The sequence below is a fragment of the Cajanus cajan genome, chromosome 8 (assembly GCF_000230855.2).
Source record: "Cajanus cajan strain Asha chromosome 8, NIPB_CcT2T_4, whole genome shotgun sequence".
NCBI classification, from domain to species: domain Eukaryota; kingdom Viridiplantae; phylum Streptophyta; class Magnoliopsida; order Fabales; family Fabaceae; genus Cajanus; species Cajanus cajan.
This window is the reverse complement of record NC_138524.1, coordinates 8,901,617-8,925,243: the sequence shown is the minus strand read 5'-3', so window position 1 is coordinate 8,925,243 and position 23,627 is coordinate 8,901,617. Positions and strand designations below refer to the sequence as shown.

Below are 23,627 nucleotides of genomic sequence, written 5' to 3'. Positions count from 1 at the left end.
TAGTAAATTTTTAAAATCTCTAAAAATATATTTGACGCGTTTCATCTCCATTAGTAAAAGAGTCACAGTTCTCTTGTAATATAATAAGTGGTTGAATTTTGTAATATTATTGTTGTTATTCTTTACAAAATATGAATAAGAATTATTAAAGTCGTTCTAACAGTAATAGTAATTAGAATAGTATATTAGAGGTTCTATGTTCGAACTTGAGTCCAACTATTATATATAAAGAAAAACATGAATAATTTAGGTGATGATGAAGATTTGTTGACCTATTTAAATCTATATTTATAAACATTTTATAAAATATACTATAAAAATAAGCTCTCAGATCGGGTTAAACTTTTAAACAGGTTAAATTGGAAATTAAAATAATGTATATAAGAAGTAAACAAAGTAGGTTTAAACTTGGTAGATATACTGTAGGTCATGTTCAGCCTTGCAACATTACTTTTCCTTTGTGACACTGTTAATGTATGGATAGTGATACTCTTCTATGTCACTATATATACTACTCAAGTTCAGGTCATGGTGACCATTTCAATGTCTAAACTTTTGCAACACATATATTTTCTTTCAAGATTGCTCCGGTGCCCTCTTATTTGAAGGGGTTTTGGTGCCCCTCAGTACAAAAGTTGGGTTTTTAGGGGCAATAAGGTAAATTGATAGCCTTCAGTCAATTTATCAATTTACCTTATTGCCCTTAAAAACCCAACTTTTGTACTGAGGGGCACCAAAACCCCTTCAAATAAGAGGGCACCGGAGCAATAGCCATTTTCTTTTATTTGTCTTAAATACATTGTTTTTCCTTTTCTGCTCACCATCGTTTTCCTTCGTAATCATCCCGTTGTTCAGTTCTTGTTGCTTGTATTGATCATCCCCACTCGTTAATTCAATCCCTAATTTGTTTAAAATGTTGAATAATATGTAGTTCTTATGTTGGTAACAGTGGTTATTTTACTGGTCTTATAGGTAGGAGTCAGAAGACACAGTCTCGTTTCTTTGATGTTTTGTTGCTTATGAAAAAGAACTTACAAAAGTTGCAAATTATCTTAATGAAAATATTCATAACAGAGAATTTCCAACAATAACTTGAAGTAATGGAAATCATAAATAACACATATGAGTGTGATTGCATTACACATAACAAAATACATGAGAAACACAACCATACTTCAGCTCAATATATTTGTCAACTAAAATTCGATGTGTTTATAGTGCATAGTTTCTTCCATTATTAATTGACCACTCGCTCTTCCTTACGAATCGAGGATTTAGTCAACTCCGTTTCTGCAGTTGTTGCATCCTTGGTGAACTTCTTGTATATGTCACTTCTATAGAACTTCTTGGTCCTCATTGCAAGAATCAAAGAAGTCACTGCTGCAAAAAAAGAAACGCATGCCAATATTATTATAGAAAGCTTGTAGCATTCGGTTCCAATGCAAGTCAACTCTGTGCCCTTCACCCACTCTTGGCCACTTTTTTTGAGTTGCTTTGTTGCCTCTTTGTCGTAAAAGAAGCCAGTGACCCTAACATTTAGCACATATGATGCAAGGGGAATAATCATGAGCACACAATTCTGCAGTGTGGCAAAATATTTAAGACCGAAGAGTTCAGAGACAAGTGCATAGAACATTGGCCACATTATACCAAACGAGAATCCAATTATCACTGATGCAAAGTAGACGGAACCGGGTACTGAGAACACAATGAGAAGGTGACCAATGCATGTAAGCAAATGCGAAAAGGTCAACAACAAAGGGCGTGGAACTTTGTACTTTTCAAGCAAAATTTCTGACACAAAACCAGCCAAGACCCTCCCAAAGTAATTCCAAATGCTCACAAGTGACACAAATGATCTCACTGTGTTGCCAGTGTATCCTAGAGACATGCCAATTTGTCCCAAGTTGTCCACTATAGACACGTTTGTTCCATAGCCAGCAAATGATGAAACCAAAACTAACATCATGTCAACACTCAACAGTGCTTGCAGTATGCTGTGATCCTCTCCTCTTTCAGGTTTATTGAATATATTGGCAAAACAAGTAGAAGAATTTAGAGGGAGTGGAGATTCTTTAGGCTCAGGTTCAACAATTTGTGGTTTCTCTGTGACAATCTCATTTGGAGTACGTGCGTGTGCAACTTTTTCCCTGATGTTCCACTCTAAGAACTCCTTTCTAATAACAATGAACAAAGGAATGATAAGAAGAAGGCATACCACAGTAACACTTCCAGCGTAACCTGCTTTGGAGAAAGCAACTTGTTTCTGAGCAATGATCATAGCCATGATGAATATTGCAAGTGCAATTGAAGCGAAAAAAAATTGGGTGATTAACTTCCCCTCGTTGGCTTGTCTAGTTCCAACCTTCATGATCCGAATCACACATGCAAACACGATTGGTATAGCAGCAGGGAGCCATGCAATGAGAAGGATGAGAGATTCAGAATCATTCCCATAAATGGCCAAGTAAAGTTGGGTCAAGAAGGCTCCACTGAGTCCAAGGTAACCCTTCAACAACCCTAATATGGTGCCCCTACTCTCTGGGAAGTTTTTGACGCAGGTGGTTATTACTCCAGTGTTGTAAAAGTTTTGAGAACTAGCACCAATGGCGATGTAAAGGCAAACCTGCCAAACGTGGGGTTTGTATATTCTGCCAGTGACCACAAGCCAGATCATGAAGTAGCCAACAAAGTTGAGGAGGGATCCAATGAGGAGAACCAACCATGGAGGGGTAATCTCTCCCATGAGACCAATTGGTGCACCCAAATTTCCACCAAGGTCCTTACAAAACCCCAAAAAGTTGAGTGTGCTTTGATCATAACCTTGTGTAGATTTGATTACTTCGGAGTATGATCCAAAGATATAGACGGAACCACCACCAGCCATGACGAAGAAAGAGGCACAAAGCATGAACCATCGACCTTTTAGAACTTGTGCTAAAAATCCTAAACCGCCAAATCGCCCACTACTCATGCTGTTAGAGAGAATGGTGGTCATTTTTGTGTCTCTCCTACTCACACTAAGATGATCAATAAATAATATAGAACAAGGGTCTCTCAGAATTATTGTTGCGTAAAATTTGTAAAATTAAGGGATAAAAAATTCACTACCACACTTCAATAAGAATCATATCTCTACTAATATATAAAGGAGATATTGGGGCCAGTTATCTCATCCTTTGATGTGTCTGTAATGTAGCAATGAAATTAGTCACCGCTATCGACAGTGAATACCCCAAGGACGAACAAAAAAAAAATATAAAGGAGATATTATTTTCAATAATTACTTTTAGTTTCCATTTTTATATAGACCATTTTATCCTTTATTTATTTTTTAATAACTACATTTTTTATGAATAATTTCTTATTCTTTTCCTTATTTTTTTGTATGAAGTGTTTTTTTCCTGCTAGTGTATATAAGATATATTCATTACAAACAAAAATCATATTTGATTTTAAATAAAGTTAAATTAATTAAAATTTGTTTATATTTAAGTATTATATATATGTATATGAGTATATTATTTTCTTATTGAAATTTTATTAACTAATTTATGCATGTTCAATTCACTGATTTGCAAAGGGAGATTACATTTTTCGGTACCTGACTGGCATATTCCATTATAATCATGTGTTAAAAATTTTTATTTTTACTATTTTATATAATGTAAAGACTTTAACTTTTATTTTAGATGGGAATGAATTTCTAATGTGAAAATTATAAGAAGTTATAATAAATTATGTTTCTCTGTTTTGTATTTTATTGTACTTATAAATTATAATAAATTATATTCATTTATTAAAATAAATTATGATAAAATATATTTATTATACGTTGACTATCTACCTATGGAACATGTAAAGGGAATTGAAAATGGTTACAAAATTCATTCGAGGCTAGACAAAATGTCATTGAATGTTGTATTGGAGGTAAAAAAGAAAAAGTTAAAATATAGTGCAATTTTGAATTTTCAAATGTTAATTGAAAATTTTTAATCTTTAAATATTACAATCATGTGATTTTATTTTTTTATTAAAAATTTAATATATCTTTATTATATGACGTTAACAAGTGACATGACAAACGGGGAGATGTTGATAAAGGGGTCTAATATTTAACTTAGTTAATTGAGCAAAAATGTATAAGTATGTAAATCCTCTTAATAATTTTCATGGATGAAAAAATAATAATGTGATGTTGACATCCAATAACAACACTTAACCAGCAAGATAACGTCTATTTATAAGCCTTGGAAATTGATTATTTTATTTAATCTAAATTATAAGTAATAAATTGAATTTTTCTTTGATCTTAATTATAAGCAAAAGTTATTTTAAAAATTAGGTTAAATTTCTTTTTATATACTTCATGTATTGTTAATTAACTCTAGTTCCAATGTATTTACTTATAAACTAGTATTAAATATAATAGTTATTTAAAGTAAATGATATATTTGAAATAAAACTTAAATTTATAAAAAATATTTAATTAAAATTAATTATATTAATTTTTTTTATGAATCTTAATAATTTATCTATATTATTATAATTATGACCGAATCTAATCTAATAATGTATTCACTTTTGTTTAAAATCAAAATTGTACATGTATTTGTTGTTAATAAATTAAAAAGTACGTTATTAATTATTAACATTAATAATATAATTGATAATTAATAAATTAATAATAATAATTAATAATATTATTAGTATATATATTAATAATAAAAGAATAATTTAATGAATTTAAATATATTAAATATAAATATAAGCTTATTAAAAAAAGGCTAATCAGAATTATTAAAAAAAAAAGGCTTAAATATGTTCAAACTACCTCTAATTAGGTTGATTTTTAGATTACTACTTTTTAATTTTTTTTTGTTTTAATTACCTGACAATTTTTTTTTTCAATTTAGTACCTGACGTTAGTCCTCCTCTATTAAGTGATGACATGGCAGACAGACTGCCACATCATCAGCCAATAGTGTCTGCCACGTCATCTAAGGGATTGCCACGTGGACATGGTGATGACATGATAAACACTGTTGGGTGATGATGTGGCAGTCCGTCTGTCATGTCATCACTTGATAGAGGGGACCAACGTTAGGTACTAAATTGAAGAAGAAAAAAATTGTCAGGTATTTAAAACAAAAAATAATAAATTAATAGGTAGTAATACCATATTTCAATTGCATAAATTACATTGAGTGAAAGGAGCGTATGCGAATATTCATACAATTCATCAACTTCAAACTTTAGTTTGTCATAAAAAATAGACTAAAAATTCCAACAAAGATAGTAGACAATGAAGAAGTAGAGAAAAGTGAAGATTAATAAGATGAAGAAGACATAAAACACATGTAACTAGAAACAAAAGCAACAAATGTTTTATATTATGCCATGAATTAAGATACTTTTGAAAAAATTTCCAAGTGCGGCTTAAATATGTTCAAACTACCTTCAATTAGGTCAGTTCGGTGACAATTTTCAAATTACTACCTTCAATTAGGTCGATTTTGAGATTACTACCTATTAATTTATTATTACTGTCAAGTGATGACATGGCAGACGGACTGCCACGTCATCATCCAACAGTATTTGCCACATCATCAACATGTCCATATGGCAGTCCCTTAGATGACATGGCAGACACTATTGGGTGATGACGTGGCAGTCCGTCTGCCATGTCATCACTTAACAGATGAGGACTAACGTTAGGTACTAAATTGAAGAAAAACAATTTGTCAGATAATTAAAACAAAAAAAATTTAAAAGTAGTAATCTGAAAATTGACATAATTGAAGGTAGTTTTAACATATTTAAGCCAAAAAAATATAACTATTAAGAGACAAATTTGTATATTTTGATGTAAAATTTATATTTATATCTTATACTTTTAATTGATTTTCTTCAAATATTTACATTTTTGTAAAATTATATTAATGTATGTTAATTTATATTTATGAAATCATTAGTTTGTTATAAATATATATATAATATTAATTATCAATAATATTAAAAATAATATATACCTATATATACTTTTTTTACTTTATAGTAATAAATATATATTATTTAATATGTGAAAAAAAATTATAATATATATAAGTAATTTAAATGGAATCATTACAACTAATAACGAAAATTAGATTACTATAACATAAAAGATTAGAGAAGGAAATATGTCTCTCTCTCTCTCTCTCTCTCTATATATATATATATATATATACACACACACGGGTAGGGCCATTCGGCCACCTACATTCGGTCGACCCAAATGGAGGCCGAGAACGATCCTACCGGATCGGCCAAACATGTTGTATCTGGTTGCCGACACCCAATCGGCACCACCAATGACCGAAGAACCTTGAACGAAGTAGTCCATAGGATCTGTAATCATCCCTAAATAGTTATTAAGGGTTTATCATATGAATAAGACAATTAGAGGTGTATTACCTAATCAGGTAACCCTAGTACAGGGCCCATGGAGGACAAGGCCATTAATGTCACTATAAATAGTTCACATCTCGAAGTAATGTCACTGTTCATTAATTACTATCAATATTCGTGCTTGTCCTGACTTGAGCGTCGGAATGCCTTTTGCAGGTATCTTCCCTCTCATTGGAATATTCACTTGGAGCTCTTGTTTGACCTTCAGAATACAAGAAGATTACTAGTGTGCCATTCAGACAGGTACAATATATATATATATATGTGTATACAGTAATCCCAAAATAATCGTATGCCATAGTGTTGGGCGATTTCAACTATACAAGTTACATCTAGTAGCATTGACACCAACGAAAGGGTCTGCGAACTCATTGCCACTACTCCTCCAGCCTAATTAACCCTAATATACTATTATATAACATATGATTATCGTAGTTCAAACCACATGAAAACAAAAGGGTAAGTTAGAGTTTGAAAACATGTAAGCATAGAAACAATTTTATATCATACAATACATGAAAGCCAAACATGTGTCCCAAGCAAACCATGTCAAATAGACATTCAAAATGCACATGATCACACCACAACATACATCATATGCAAACATCTCAACCAATACATTGTTACACATTCATCTATAGATATCTCCTAACAATATAATCATTCTAAGTGACTCCACCCTATCAAATCAACACAATAATTTTTGCAATCAAAGCACCCACTCGATCACATCAAAATGGGATACACTACAAGAAAAATGTAAATTGCCGACGGATAATTTCTGATCGATACAAATCCGTTGCAAAATTTATTTTTTCGACGAAAAAAATTTCGTAAAAAAATTATAATACTGACGGATAATTTCGATGGATACAAATCTATCAGAAAATTTATATTTTCGAAGGATTTTACCGACGGATAATTTGCGACGGATACAAATCTGTCAGAAAATTTATATTTCTGACGGATATATCTGTCGATAATTTCTGACAGATATAAATTTTTTGAAAAATTTATATTTCCAATAAAAAAATTCATAAGAAAAGTTATATTATTGGTGGAATATTTTCAACAAATTTATATTGTCGAAAATATAAGAATTTTTATGAAAATTGACAATCATAAATTAAAAATATTAATAAAATTTTAAATATCTATATCTATATATATATATATATATATATATACATATATATATAGAGAGAGAGAAAAAAAAAAGAGAGAGTGAGAGAGAGAGAGAGGAGAAGGAATCAAATGACTCACAAAGTAATTCTTTGTAAAGTTATTCCGCTCGATAACTCATACTGTATGTTGAATTTCATCGATCCAATTGTTAAGTTAAAAGTTATTAAATTGTACTAATAATTAATATAGAAAAACTTGATTAGTTTTGAAATAAATTATTTACTAATAATATAATTGGAAATTTAATTATTTAAATTATTTAACTAGAATCTTATTGACAATTTTCTATATGATCTTAATATTTTTGTATAACTAATATTTGGTTTTAAATTTGATATAAAAATATTATGATATAATTAGATAAGATTTTAAATTAGTATTTTATTAATGATTGATAATTAGAAAATAAAATAGGAATAAATACATTTTTAAATTTTATATCTTAGATTTAAGATAAATAAATATATTAAGTTAATTAATAATTTATTTAGAATTTAAAATTTAATTTATAAGTATGTAATAAATAAATATTTATAATTTTATAAATTATATTATCATTATAAATCATATTTGTTTAAGGAAGATTTAGGAGTTAGCAAGTACAACTGAATCCAATCCACTCCCTATATAATTTTTCTTCTAGAATTTATTTTGTTGTGCTAAATCAATTCATATTGAATCAACTTTCAATCATATTGATTTTACTCTATAAATCATTAGAATAGGAATTACCAATATCACAAATCCCTGAGGACAATACTGTACTACTACAACGAAACTTGATCCGCTTGCCAAGAATACAGTGATATAAATCCTTCACCAATTACCACTTCAAGGATCAACAAAAGTTTGTCACGCCTCCAGGAAATCTAGAAAGAAGAGAACAAGTATTAGAGTTCTAGAGCTTCTTACTCCACTTTCTCTCTTTAAGGTCTCTGAGAAATTAAGTTTACGAGACTCAAAGCTCATAATAAACTTTATATACCTTTCCATTTATGATCAACTGGACCACTGACCAAAGACCCTTACAACTCACCCACTCACCTAGTACAATGTTACATTAACAATTTTCTATAAAATTATAGATTATGATTATATTTTACAATCTTTTTTTATATATTTATTGTATTATTTATGTTTTTTATTATCCATTTTTTTTCTTAGGAGTATCATATTTCAGTGGGATTGTTGCGTATAATTGAGGGTGAGAATAACTAACCTTTTTCAAGTAATGGAATTGGACAGCAGCGAGAGATTAACCCAAGGAAGGATTTTGATATGGGCCATCTCTCTCTCGGCCTTATTTTATCAAAGTTCCTGATTTATGTAGGCCCGTCAGAAATAACACTTTGTGTAATTTAATTTTTTGGCTACATACACATAGTATGATGGTTCATAGGTTCTAATAATTTTTTTTGGAATTCTCCTATTCTATAAGAAAGTGGGCATACTTGTGTGCTTATTAGAAGTTTAAGCGACGATATTTTTGTGTTATTCACTATTTTTTTTTATATATAGATTTTTAGAATAGTGGATTAAGCCTAACTATTGAATCTTACAAAACTAACTTGTAAGGTGAGAATTGTTTTCCACTTATATATCGATGTGAGACTTGAGTTTTTCCCAATACACTCCCTCACGTTCAGCACTGATACGTAGATAAATGGTGGGTAGCCCTTTTAATGATTTAGGATTGGCGGGACTTGAGTTTTTCCTAATACACCCCTTCATGCCTATGGTGCATGCATTAATGGTGGGTGACCCATTTAAAGTGGATCTAAATGACTCTGATACCATTTCAGAATAGTAGATTAAGTCTAACTCAACCCTACAAAACCAATTTATAAGGTGAGGGTTATTTTTCACTTATATACTATTCAATTATCTAATCTCTAGTCGATGTGAGACTTGAATTTTTCTCAATATAAATTCTTAAACATTTGTTTGGAAAGCATGAAAAAGAGAAGATGATAAAAAAATAAAGGGAAAGATTACACGCTTATCAATAATCTTTTCCTCCGTTGGTATACAAGAGAAGAAAAAGAAAAATATGACAGGTCCCACACCAAAATATTTTCTTTCTAATTTGGAAAGAAATCTCCATTAGAAAAGAGAAATAAAATTAAAAATACCATTATACCTTTCATGATTACAAAACATACAAAACCAAAATTGTTATTTTTATTTTTCATTTAGAGATAATTATGTCATTTTATAAATATATTACTTTTTCTCTTCCTCTCACTCTTTATTTCTCTTTTCTCTCCTACCAAATAACTAAATAATAATTTTATTTCCTTTATCTATTTTTCATAAACCAAACAAAACATTTACAAATATTATTTATCAAACTCAAAATAATCATTAAGGACCAAACATAATGACTTTAGATTTCAGAAATAAAAATCAAAGAAAAATATTTTAAAATAATTAAAATTAAAATTTTCCTAATTTTACAATGACTAAAAATAATGCTTATAAGTTCCAAAAAAAATAAAAAATAAAGAAAAAATTATAAAAATCAAAATCAAAATTAATTCAATTTACAGCAATTAAAATCATATTTAAATATTTTTTAATTAATAAAAATTACAATAATAATAACAATATTTGAACCTAAATTTTTGTATATATTATTTTAATTCTCATTAGGTTGACCCAAGTGGTCAAACAACCAATATATATATATATATATATATATATATATATATATATATATATATATATATATATATATATATATAATCATCTATTATAATCAATCGTATTAAAATATTTATTTTGTAAACAGTTTATTTTGCTTAAAAAAACTGTTGAAATATATAAAATTAATTTGTCCAAACATTTATAAGAAGTTTAATACATGTTAATAAAATACAAACTTTCTTATTCTCTTTCTCCCCTCCCCTACTACTTCTAACATTGTGCTTGAGGGAGGGGAAGTAGCTGGATTTGGGATGAGGTGAGGGAAGTGAAATGAATTTTTTTATAAAAAAAATCGACTTGGTACAATGAAATTGCATGAAATTAGGTAAATTCTTGTGTGAGTTTCATGCCTAATTTTGAGCGAAAATTAATAGTACTCTTTAAATTTTGATGACAAAAATATTTTTATTGAGACTATACTTTTGTGATACTCGTGACTTCCTTTCTTAACCAAAATCAACTCTGACAGAATTTTAATGCAATACACTGACATGTTATTTGTGTCCATGAGATCACTATAATTCATTATGACTGGTAAATAATTCAGTATGTGCCATGACAAGTGTTTACATTATTTATTTTTACATAAAATTTTAACAATATAAAATATAATTTTAAAACATTAACTTTTCCCTATTTTTATTTAGTTAATTTCATTTTATATATTAAACATTTACATTTTTTGCATCATATTTACCATCTATTTTTATGAAATTATTTCACACCTATTTTTTTCATTATTTCCCCTTCCAAACAAAGGGTGAAGGTTAATTATCTAGCTATTACTATGGGAACCAACGAATAGGAGTGCTCATGGATCGGTTTTTTCAAAAAATCGATACAAACCGAACCAAACTATTTTATAAAAGTGGATCGGTTAACCGATCCATTTTTATAAAGTAGATCAGTTTGGTTTTCTTAAAATATGAATCGATTTTTTTGAAATTGGATCGGTTCGGTGCGGTGCAGTTATCCACTTTTTTACTCATATATGGATCGATTTTTTAGAAAATCAAACCAAACTGAACCGATCCACTTTATAAAAATGGATTGGATAATTGAACTGGTTTTATAAAGTGGTTCGGTTCAGATTTTTTTTCAAAATGGATCGAATTTTTTAATATAGATCGGATCGGTTATGGATCGCTTCGGATCAGTTTGAATTTTTTGCACACCCCTACCAACGAGACGACCTCTAAACCTTAACATAATCAAATATGAGAGAGGAGGGGAAGGGAATATACCCCTTCACCACTTCACCACCCAAATTCCTCAAATCTTAAGCATATGAAAAATAATAATAATAAGAATATATACTTGCCAATTGCCTATCCATCAATTCATTATTCAAATATTTCGGCTTCGTTATTCCTTCTTCTCTAGCGTGTCACATGAACACATGGGAACATGTTCCCGTTGCTAAAGGCAATTTTGGCTGAACTTTTCTCTCCAATAATTTGGAAGATTCTACATTTTTACGACAGAGAGGGTGCCACTCCCCCATGCATGTGCTAACACAGCTCACACCGCAATGCAGTAGGGTCACTCACACTCACTGCATAAACTAAATCATCTCCCACAGCTTCTAACTTCTTTTCTAACATATCTCCTACTTTAATTATATTCTTAGCTAAAAAAATTAACACATAAGACTTCTTACCAAGTTGCATTACTATTAGCATTTGTGGTTGTCTTACAACCTGTAATTCACAAATATTAGTTTGTATTTCAATCTTACTATATTTGCAAGTGATATTGATTTTCCATCACTTGGGTTGGTGAAGCGTGGAAATTATATCCATATGCTCTTAATTTGATAGACAAGCCATGTCAGAATTTTACCCCAAGAAACGGTCAACTCGGGCCATGTCTTCCAAATTGTTAAATTTAAAAGACAGAAACCGATGGTAGTGTCGTCCTCATTAATGTATAAAACAATGCATACACCTAACCAAGCTGAACCAATAAATTCGTGGGGCTATTAAGTTAAAGCCAAATTTGATTAACAATATGGTTAAGCGTTATAAACAGTACTGAAGATACTAGCTTATTGGATGTTGCAGATAATAACCGGTAGAGTGGTACCAAAGTGAAGCAAAGTTATAATAAAAAAAGTTAACTCTTTTGATGTCATGATGTTCAAATCTAAACTGAGCACAAAGGTTTGTCTAGAATTAAGTTATTAAAATCATGATGGAAGTGGAAAGTGTTGCGTATTACGAAATATTATTAAGTGGTCTGAAATTATCTTATATGTTTATGGTTTTAATAAATTATTGTATAATATGTATTTAAAAAATTTAAATTTAAATTTAAATTTAAAAATATTTGATATAAATAGTAATTAAGGATATTTATACGTAGTTGATGAGTAACTAGATAATTTGTCTTGAAGCACATCATTGAGGCTTTAACTTGTGAAATGGGAATGGCACCCACCCCTACCTAGCAAAGGGAATGCAACAATGAGTAGGGTATTACTGTATTATGACATTTAGCCATTTAGGTGTGTGCATATATGCAGGGACCCCTTCAATCATTGCTTTAATTGTTACTCTTCTCTTCTATCCACTTCGCCCACTTCATCATATACACTTTTTGCGAGATAAATTATATTTATATAACAAATTTCGAATTTATATATATATATATATATTATTTCTGTATATTAAATGATAAGAGAAAAAGTATAAACTAGAATGAATATTGTAATCTAAATGAAATTCATTCTACCAAAGATTAAGGTTTAACCATTTGTTGAAAGAGGTGTTTATATTTGGTATTTGATTATATGTCAAATACGGTTATCTCTAAGAGAGAATATACATGAGAAACAAAAAATTTGATAAAAAAAATATTAATTTTTGTTGAAAATTCTACGTTAATTATAAATAAAATTATAATAATATAAATAAGAGGAAGATAATTCTCATCTTATAAATTAATTTTGTCAAATTAAGTTAAATTCTAATTTATTTTCTTAAGATGATATTGGAACTTATTGTTACGGTAAAATTTATCATATTATCTGCATATGTATAATTCTGTATATTATAAAGATCTCACATCAAATAAAAATAATATTAAAATAATATATATAAATGAAAGACAATCTCACTCTATAAATTAATTTTGTAGATTGAGTTATAATTTAATTCATTTTTTTAAGAATTATAAGACTGTAATACAAGTAATATAATTCATTTTGCAATTTTAATGCCACAAAAATAAGATAGGACGAATTTGGATACGTTTTCAAATATATGTTCACTTATTTAATTATTTAATAAGTTTTAGAATAGAATGTATATATTGAGTAATTAAGTTTTCTTCAACCCCAATGAGAATTGAAACAAAATCGCCCAAAGACAAGGACCATTCGCCCTTGGTATTTATCTTTTATAGTGGCGGTATAGAAAATGAGAATTGTTCAGTGAACCAATAAAACTTTGTGTGCCCATGAAAATACTTTAATTTGGATATGTAATATTGGTCGTTGCCAGTTTCCTTAATCAGGGAGGGAAAGGGACTTGACTTGGAAAGAAGACAAGATAATGAAAGGAAAGTGAATTAAAAAACTTCTATAAGCCAATAGATCCTAAACAGTAAAAAGGATTTTAAAAAGACAAAGAAAGCCAACGAAACTTATATGGCAGTTAATTGTATTTTCACCGATTGCTTCCAACTTCTTCTCAACATTCCCTCTTTTTTTTTTTAATATTTTAGTTCTTAATTGGGTTCCACAATTACACATTATTTATATGAAAAAACACTTGGATACAGTATGGTTAATATTATTTACACGGTGCCGTCAAAGTATTATATTCCTGTATTGCATATATACCATCTAGCAATTAATTAATCTATATGGGAAGTGACAGTTGCAGTCACAATCTTTGATGTGAATTGAAAAAATAATAATTATGGCAACGTAGGCTAAAAGCAATTCGATTTTTTTACTCAATGTTTCAGGACTGGTTTAGGGTGTGGCTGCTCAAACAAGTAATCCAAAAGTATTTTGAATGCTTATCTGAACAAAACTCGTACCAGAAAATTCCTCCAATGGTATCATATTTTGCAAAGAATGTTTCTCATCGGATTTCATCTTAGGTGACGCGTTGTAATCCTATTGCCTTTGACACCAAGATACAAGCAAATTGATTATTCTTTAATATCTTTGTGTTCATTCCCATACACGTCAAATAATGCTGCTTCTTTTTATCAGTTAAAGCCATCAAGAGTTTAAACTCTTACTTACCATTTAATTTTAATACTTCCTCTATTTAATCAGTTATGTGTTGCTAAAACAGAAATTAAATTATTGCCTTGCCGTGTACGAGACTTAACAATTATAGAAATAATATGTCCATACTTGATAGTTGATACTTCTTCTTTTCTCTTTTCTCCAAACTCGTATATCATCCTACCTATCATCATAATATCATCACCTATGTGTGTAGCCAGTGCCTCTGGTTAGGGAAAGCTCTATTCTTAATAAATAAATAAAAACTTATTATTAACTTTCCACTTTTATTTATTTTTATTTTAAAAATATACAAATACACGAAATATCTTTTTTATACTAATATTAAAACATGTGTATATATTATAACACATTAATATAATTAGCAGAAAAAAATACTCCATGTTTGTGTTAAAAAGATAAATATATTTTTTTATAATAACATGTGTCAATAGATAGTTTTTTATTTCAATTTAATTATATGTGTCATTACTTGAATATATGCATAATTTTTAAGAGTAATATATATATATAGAGAGAGAAAATGAGATTATGTCCTCTAATATTACTTTATTAGTATAGATATTTAAACTCTTTTATTTATAAATCATAGAAAAAATTAAATAAATTAGTAATATATGAGTAAATAAAATGAGAAATGACACAGTTGACTGGTCTAATAAAACTACTTCTGAGTTTTTTTTCCAAGTATTACGTGTGTAATAACTTGTGCCTTTAGGTGTCAAAAAGAACTTGTAACTTTATTCTCTTAGACTATCAGCAACGTAACTTATTAATTATTTTATAATTAGTTAAATAAATTGCCAGTCTTTTTAAGTTAGCTTCTAGAGACATGTAGAATTTACGACATCAAATACATATTTCAATAAATTAATTTTAAAAATGATTTATTAACAATTTATACGATATTGCTTTCATATAAAAAAATTTATAAGTTTCACACTTAATTTAAATTTCAATTAAAGAAAATTTAAAGTTCTATTTTTATATAAATTATTTTTACTTATCAAAAAAATTATTTTTAAAATTTTGATCGAAAAATCACGATCATTATCGTGGGGAAAAAAAATTAGACGAAGGTCCACCTAATTTTGATGTAAAAATAGGCACGAAGCAATCAATCGCACACCAAATATTTCCGATATATATATATATATATATATATATATATATATATATATATATATATATATATATATATATATATATATATATATATATATATATATATATATATATATATAATGACAGAATTCAGAATATACACGCAACTAGGTAATTATTTGACGAAAGTATGATTTAAACCACATAAAAATTAAATACTTTTTAAATTATGAGATATGTGTGTAATTATTTATGATAACAGAAGAGCCATGCATGTGTGTGTGAAAGTCAGAATATACACGTAACTAGATAATAATTTATGATAAGAAAAGAGCTATGATAAAAGAATCGCATGAAAATTTAAATATTTTTAATTAATAATGTGTTGTGCGTGTAATTATTTATGATAAGAGAATAGTGTGATGTGAGTGTGCAGGTATGCGATTTATTTAAGTGACTCTGTAATGTTAAATAATTTTTAATTCTTATTATTTATATGTAATTATACCATGAAAAGTTATTTTTCTTATTATCGTTGAAAGAACTTTCAAGATATAGACATTTTTTTTCTTTTTTGAGGTAATAGACATTCTTAATATAATGACCAAAATAATTGCGTGTTGAATGAATAAAAGAAATTGTTTTTTTTTTAATATATTTTTAGTTTCGTCTCTTTTAATAAATATCAGCAGATAAAATTAATGCCTGACTTGGTATGATGCGACCCGATAGTGATAAATATTAGAACTAAAATAGTTGTCTTATTTAGAACATATAGTCACAATTGTAGTAATCAGAAAAGGTCTCTCCAATTGGCTCTAGTCTAGTCACTCTAAAGAGAGACTATATTGTCTTCGAATATTCAATTCACACTAATTTTTGTTTGGTTGAGGAAAAAAAATATAAGAAAAATTAATAGTGAAGAAAAAAAAAGGAAAAAGAGGGTAAAAATTAAAGAGAGATTACTTTTCATTTGTTTGATAAAAAATTAAATTGAGTAGAAAATAAAAAATACAATTATTAAATACCCTGAATCTCTTAAATAAAAATGAAATTAAGAAAATAAATAAAACTAAAATATGTAATGTAAGATTTAAAGTAAATTTCAATATATATATATATATATATGAGGAGGGTTCAAACGACAGCGGTGTAACTTTTATTAAGTGTTACACCGCTCAATAACTTTATATTAAATGTGAATTTTAAAAATCTAACCGTTAGATGGAAAGTTCATATCTCTTAGATCATATATGTCAAATTTTGTTAAAATTAAACAACAACTTGAAGGTAATCAAAGTGTTAATATTTTAGAATATTTTAAAATGTATATATTACGTCAATTTTGTTTTATGAAAATGAAGTATCAAATCATCTTAGATTAATATAAAATTTGATATATATGATCTAAGAGATATGGACTTTCAATCTAACGGTTGGATTTAAAAAATTCACATTTAATATAAAGTTATTGAGCGGTGTAACACTTAGTTAAAGTTACACCGGTGTCGTTTCCTCTATATATATATATATATATTAAATGAAAAAGATATTCGTTAGATTTTTTTATTAACTTGACTTTTTATTTATTTATCAACATATGTAGTCTTCTACTTTACAAAAAAACTAATAATAAATATTTTTTATTAGAAAATTTAAAGTTTAAGAGTATGCATAATTGCATAGCAATGCATTTGCATCAAACACAATCTATTATTTAATCGGTTGGACATTACCTCATTGGCAGTATGCACTTTCAAGAAGAACCGTGAGACAGAGATTGTCAAGTTGATATCGATGTTATTACTTAATATGATATTGATTGCAAAACATGTTTAAGACATTAGACAACCTTATCTTCTTTGTAAAGCCACAAAGAATTGGTTGTACCTAGAGGCACTCACATCAAATGGGTGTTATTGTTATCGGATATAGGATTAAGCCAGTTTTATTATCAAGAAAAAAAATTAATGAACTTAAATTTCAAAACGTAAATTGGAACTTATTCAATTGAAATTAATTTGAATGGGATTTTTAAAAATATTTTTTAATATATAAATTTATCAAAATATAAAAAATGATTTAATCAAACATCAATATAAATACAAAATTTTAAATACACGTGTTTGTTTTGGAAAAATCAATACACGTATAATTGTAAGAAAGAAAGCTATCTCCTATTTAAGGATAAAAAAAAGATTTATTGATGATAAGTGTATATAAAATTATAAATACATATATAACGTTTAATTTAAATTGTTTTCTAAGTTTTATTTAATTTAACTGTGATTTGTTAATTAAATTATTTGTGTTGTGTGTTTTAATTTAATTAGTTGTTATTATTTGATTTTGATTAAATTTATTTTATTGTGGTAATTAGTTTATTGTTATTGTTGAGTTGTTTTAAAGGTTTTTTTTTTTTTTTTTTTTTTGGATTTACTTAATGTGAGCCGAGTCTTTTTTATTGGTTTGAGAAAAAAGGTGGGTTGATTAAATTGTTTTAAGGAGGCAGGAGAGGTTCTCATCCTAGGATCTCATAACTTGTTTTATGAAAAAGGGAACAAAAGAGAAAAAAAAAAAATCCTGCGTAACAGGCCTTGATTGAACCTTCCTCTCTCCTTTTCCCTTGCTCGTGAAGTTGGCCCTAATTAACTCCTAAAATTCTTGGGTGTTCTTGAAGTTGGTTGTCTTGTTTGGTTGTTGGTTTTGTGGCTAGTTGAGTGACTAGGGCTTTTTGAATAGAGTTGCCTGTACATAGTCTTTGGTCTTTCGTGTTTATTGGTTGTTTGAACTTGAGGGAGATAAGGGAAACTCACTTATTCTTTTGTTTATTTTGCATGTTGAAATGAGGTTTGAAATACACTAATTGATTGTCAAAATTTTTGTTGGGTGCTTGGTTAAGTTAGATGAAGTGAGCTAGGTTTTATTGCATTTTTATTAAGCATGGTTTTGGCTTCATGAGTTAGTTGATTTATGGAATTTTATCGTTTGCATGTTATTTTTGTGGTTGAAATCATGTTTTGTAATGATGATTATGTGAGTTTTGTTGATATTTAAATGATGTTAAATGATAATAATTGATTATGAATACTATTGATGTTTAGTTGTATATTGTTGATTAATTTGATGAAAGTTGAAAGTTGTAAAGTCGTACGCTATATAAAATGGTAAAATTGTGGACATGTGGTTAAGATACATGTTTAAGTTGAGATACATAGATGCTAGAGGTGATTTAAATTGTTTTGAAAGTTGTTTCGTCTATGTGGTTTTGGTATGGAAGTAATTGAACCATATCTTAGTTGAATGACTAATCGAGTAAAGTACAAAGTCATGGGTTAAAATTCCTAACCTAATATTGGAGGGTTGTGGTATTTGAGGAGTAGTTGATGAACTAATCCTATAGGTGGTGTAGTTAAGCTAGTTATTGTCATATTAGATTTATATGCAAATTGTTCTACTTTGACATAGTAACATACTTCCTTGTTTAAGTAACAAAGTCTAAGAAATCAAACTAAGTTATTTATAGTTGGTTCTCTTATGAGGCCTAACATTGTATTATAACTAACATGATTGAGATAGGTATATTGCTTTGATATAGTAGGGACAAACCACTTAAATTGCTTATTTCAATTATAGGATATCTCCTCAAATTGACATGAGTGATGGTGCATTAATTATTTATAGTTGTTATGTAGTAATTAAATTTGTTATGTTGAGATTGTCATACATGTTGTAAGTTGTATTAATTGTTGAAAATTGAGATTGATGTTGATTTAGTTGTTAAGTTGTTTAATTATTTTAGTTGATTAAGAGAATTATATTGTTATGATGATGTTGGATACATTGCTAAGTTGTTATTGTTGAAAGTTGTTTGATGGTTAAGTTGTGAATTATACTTTTAAGTTATATGTTGATTACTTATTGTTGATACTTATATGTGTTTTCTTGCGTAAGCTTACCCTTCTTTCTTCCTTGTGGTTGGAACTATCATAACCATACTTGATATGCAAGCATGATAGGATTAAATTTGTTGCCTGAAGCTTTGTTGAGTTGCCAGAGGCGATGTGCTTGTGTTGATCCCGTTATAGGAAATTTTTTTTGTTGTATAAAGTTTATGTTCATATTTTCTTCTAAGTTATGTACCATTGATATATTCTATTATGCATAATTAATTCATATTTCTACATATTTTATCTAAATGTTATATATTTAACTTTTGATAATTATTTTTTTCATTACAAGTGTAGTAATCATGGCGGGTCATTACAACATAAATAAATACCTAAGCGTATGTGAATGATGTTAAAAATGAGAGAATGAAAAAACAACTTAGAAAACTAAAACTTTTGTTTTATTTATTTATTTAAAAACTTCACTTATTTATTTGCAACTTGCAAGGAGAATAACGTGTAAAGAAATTTAAAAAGATGTATGAATCCCTCGCTATTTTACTTATCCACAAAACAAAAAAGAAAATAATTATTTGAAATAAATTTGTAATCATCTGCGTATCAATTTTCACTAAGAAATATATATTTTGTTACTTTAATGAATCAAAATTTCTATTTAATCAATAAAATAAAAATTTAACCAATTATTTAATTTTAAAAATATTTTTGTTGTAATCTTCTCTTTCATAATTCTCTAAAATCGTGTACTTTCATTTCTATTTTATTTTATTTATTTATTTTCTCTTATCTTATTTTTCACCAATTTTTTCCTCATGTTTTTGTGAAATATATTCCAAGAAAAAAAATTATTAGAATCAACTTGGGAACAGGGAGTTAAGAGTAATATGCACACAATATCTTATAACCAATTTTTTTATTATTATCTTGATATTAGAATATTTGAATGCTTTCAATTTTAATTGGATTCTTATAATTTAAATTTTGATACCTTGAATGGGTGATTTCATACGAGAAAGTTAAAAAGCAGTGAGGTATTGGACTGAAAACTGAAAAGCTGTGTAATGACCTTGTCTGTGGCCATCCTCAATTCTGATCCAATGCTACCTTTCAGCTTTTCACCATGTGACCTCTCTCTCTGTCTCACACTCTTTGTTTGTCCATGTTAGTATTCTGTTTTGTTCCATATTTTCGTTAATAAAATGCACCATCAATTATTAGGGAATAATCGAAATTAGGAATAAAGACCCGAATATGAAAATAACAAAACCCAAAACGATTTCCCTTTGAACGCAATAATTTAATAAAACCCCCATTCTCTCCAAATAATAATAAAAAAAAAAAAAACTTTGTATAAGGAAATGCTAACAAACAAACAAACAAAGCTCCTCCTGTCACTGTTTCTTGGTTTCCACTTCATGGCAAAGCAGGAGAGGATAGCACCCCCACAACCACTCTGATCCCTTCAACACCTGCGTTGGCTTAAATGAGATGGCTAAGCACAAGACAGCCCCAAGTAACAGGGGGTACTATGTCAAGATGAAGCTCCTTCACAAACATGGCAGACCCCAGCAAGACAAAAACTGCTTCTACAGATACTACAAATGCCTCCTCTGGCTCTCTTTCTCCCTCTACTTCTTCTCCTCCTACCTCATCAGCAACAACACCAAGTCACCCTCTCACCACGTCTCCAGAGCACTCGCCCAATCAGACAACGCCACACAACCTCTGAAAACTCCAGGTAAATGAGACTTGACTTGCATCACTAGGCCCACATCGAGAGGTGTCTTTTATATATGTCTTTTTTGGTTTCATTTCAGCAGGGACGCTGAAGAACCTGAAGGTGTTCGTTTACGACCTCCCTCCGAAGTACAACACGGACTGGTTGGCGAACGAGAGGTGTAGCAAACATTTGTTTGCGTCGGAGGTTGCCATTCATAGAGCGTTATTGACCAGCGACTTTCGCACGTTTGACCCTTACGAAGCTGACTTTTTCTTCGTCCCTGTTTACGTCTCCTGCAACTTCAGCACCGTCAACGGCTTCCCCGCGATTGGTCACGCGCGCAACCTCATCGCCTCCGCCGTCAAACTCCTCTCCTCGGAGTATCCCTTCTGGAACCGGAGCCGAGGCTCCGACCACGTCTTCGTCGCCTCGCACGATTTCGGCTCGTGTTTCCACACCCTGGTGCGTTTAACGTGTTCTGTTCCTAACCTTTTTTTTTTTTTTTTCTCGTTTGATTCGAAAAATGATGTTTTTAATTTCTTACGTGAAGGAGGACGTGGCGATGGCGGATGGCGTGCCAGAGATTATGAAGAACTCGATCGTGTTGCAGACGTTTGGCGTGGTGTACGACCACCCGTGCCAGAGGGTTGAGCACGTGGTGATTCCGCCGTACGTTTCGCCGGAAAGCGTACACGACACGATGGAGAAATCTCCGGTGAACGGACGGCGAGATATTTGGGTTTTCTTCCGAGGAAAAATGGAAGTCCATCCTAAGAACGTCAGTGGGCGTTTTTACAGCAAGTAATAATAATTGATATTTATTTATTTATTTATTTTTTTACAAAACTTAAATGCAGTTCCAGTTTCACCTTTCACGTGTTCATTTAGTTATTATTTTTTTTGCGTTGAAATGACTATTTTAACCTTGAAGGAAAGTGCGGACTGTGATATGGCGAAAGTTCAACGGGGACCGGAGGTTTTACCTGCGGAGGCATAGGTTGGGCGGTTACCAGTCAGAGATTGCGCGCTCCGTGTTTTGTCTTTGTCCCTTGGGGTGGGCCCCGTGGAGTCCGAGGCTGGTTGAGTCCGTGGCGTTGGGTTGCGTGCCGGTTGTTATAGCGGACGGCATCCGGTTGCCGTTTCTCTCTGCCGTGAAGTGGTCGGAGATATCGGTGACGGTGGCGGAGAGGGACGTGGGGAGGCTGGGTGAGATACTCGAGCGCGTGGCGGCGACGAATCTCAGCATCATTCAGAGGAAGCTGTGGGACCCAGCGACTAGAAGGGCCCTACTATTCAACAGCCAGGTGCAGGAAGGGGATGCCACGTGGCAGGTGCTGAGGGCTTTGAGCGAAAAGCTTGATAGGTCCTATAGGGGTTCCAGGGTTTCTCGCCAATTGGATTTTGACACGTCATGACTTGACAATACAATACACACCTGCATGGTCAATAATGAATAAATAACATTTAGTGGATGACAGCTGGAATTTCTTCAGAGATGGGATTGCATGACTCATGGTGGGGCCACAATGTATATTAATGGTGACATGGCTCCAATTGATTCCATGCTCATGCGGTATGGAAAAAAGGAGGAAATAAATTTTGTAAAATCATTTTTCCTGTAAGTAAATACTCCACTCTATAAAACATTATTATTCATTTGTTATACGAAGCAAGGATACAATACAACAATTACAGGGTTTTTGAAATGTTTGTGTTAGTGTGTTGATTTGTTAATAACTGGAAAGTGAGTAAAGGATGTGTCAGAACTCAGAAGGGTTGGAAAAACGAAGCTGAAAATGGGGTAAAGGGTGAATAGATTTTGGTGTTTGTCAGTGAAATGATTAATGAGAATGGGGGTGTGGGGTGCTACTGTGTCAGAAGTGTCAGAATCTTATGGTCTTCTTGAGTTTTATATTTAAATTTTTTGCATGTTGATGTGAATGGGGGTGTCAGTGGTCACGGATGTTAAAGGGTGTCAAATTCAACGCAATGGGGAAACTAAATTTTACTAAATTTTAAATTTTAAAAAGTGAAACGAAAGGAATATTCGACTAAAATTACATTATTGCGTTCTTTTTATTATTTAAATAAGTCGTAAAAATAAATTTGAATCATCAATTCAAATATTTGAGGGCTAGGTTGTTGCTTGACTGCAGAATAGTGACATTGATGTCGAATTTGATGAACAATACTGACGTGTAAAATAAAATGAAAATGAAAAAGTACTCGTAAGTTGTTAATTGTACTGGGCATATTCATTTGGTAAGGTCTGCTTGATATAAAATTG

The 23,627-nt window shown here is 29.9% G+C and overlaps 2 protein-coding genes across 3 annotated transcripts; one reads left to right on the top strand and one right to left on the bottom strand.

Moving 5' to 3' along the window:
* Positions 1–1,110: 1,110 nt before the first annotated feature.
* On the bottom strand, positions 1,111–4,270 carry LOC109799173 (protein NUCLEAR FUSION DEFECTIVE 4). Its single transcript, XM_020359711.3, has one exon. It carries the CDS (start codon positions 2,996–2,998, stop codon positions 1,238–1,240), a length of 1,761 nt encoding a protein of 586 aa, XP_020215300.1. The 5' UTR covers positions 2,999–4,270; the 3' UTR covers positions 1,111–1,237.
* A 16,382-nt stretch (positions 4,271–20,652) lies between these two features.
* FRA8 (Exostosin family protein) lies at positions 20,653–23,046 on the top strand. 2 transcript variants are annotated; one of them, XM_020358903.3, is made up of 4 exons: positions 20,653–21,358; positions 21,441–21,802; positions 21,891–22,141; positions 22,272–23,046. In XM_020358903.3, exons 1-4 carry the CDS (start codon positions 21,109–21,111, stop codon positions 22,753–22,755), a joined length of 1,347 nt encoding a protein of 448 aa, XP_020214492.1. In that variant the 5' UTR covers positions 20,653–21,108; the 3' UTR covers positions 22,756–23,046. The 2 variants fall into 2 exon arrangements, with proteins under 2 accessions (XP_020214492.1, XP_020214491.1); XM_020358902.3 differs by having other exon boundaries at positions 20,654–21,358; positions 21,438–21,802.
* The last annotated feature ends 581 nt before the right edge of the window (positions 23,047–23,627 follow it).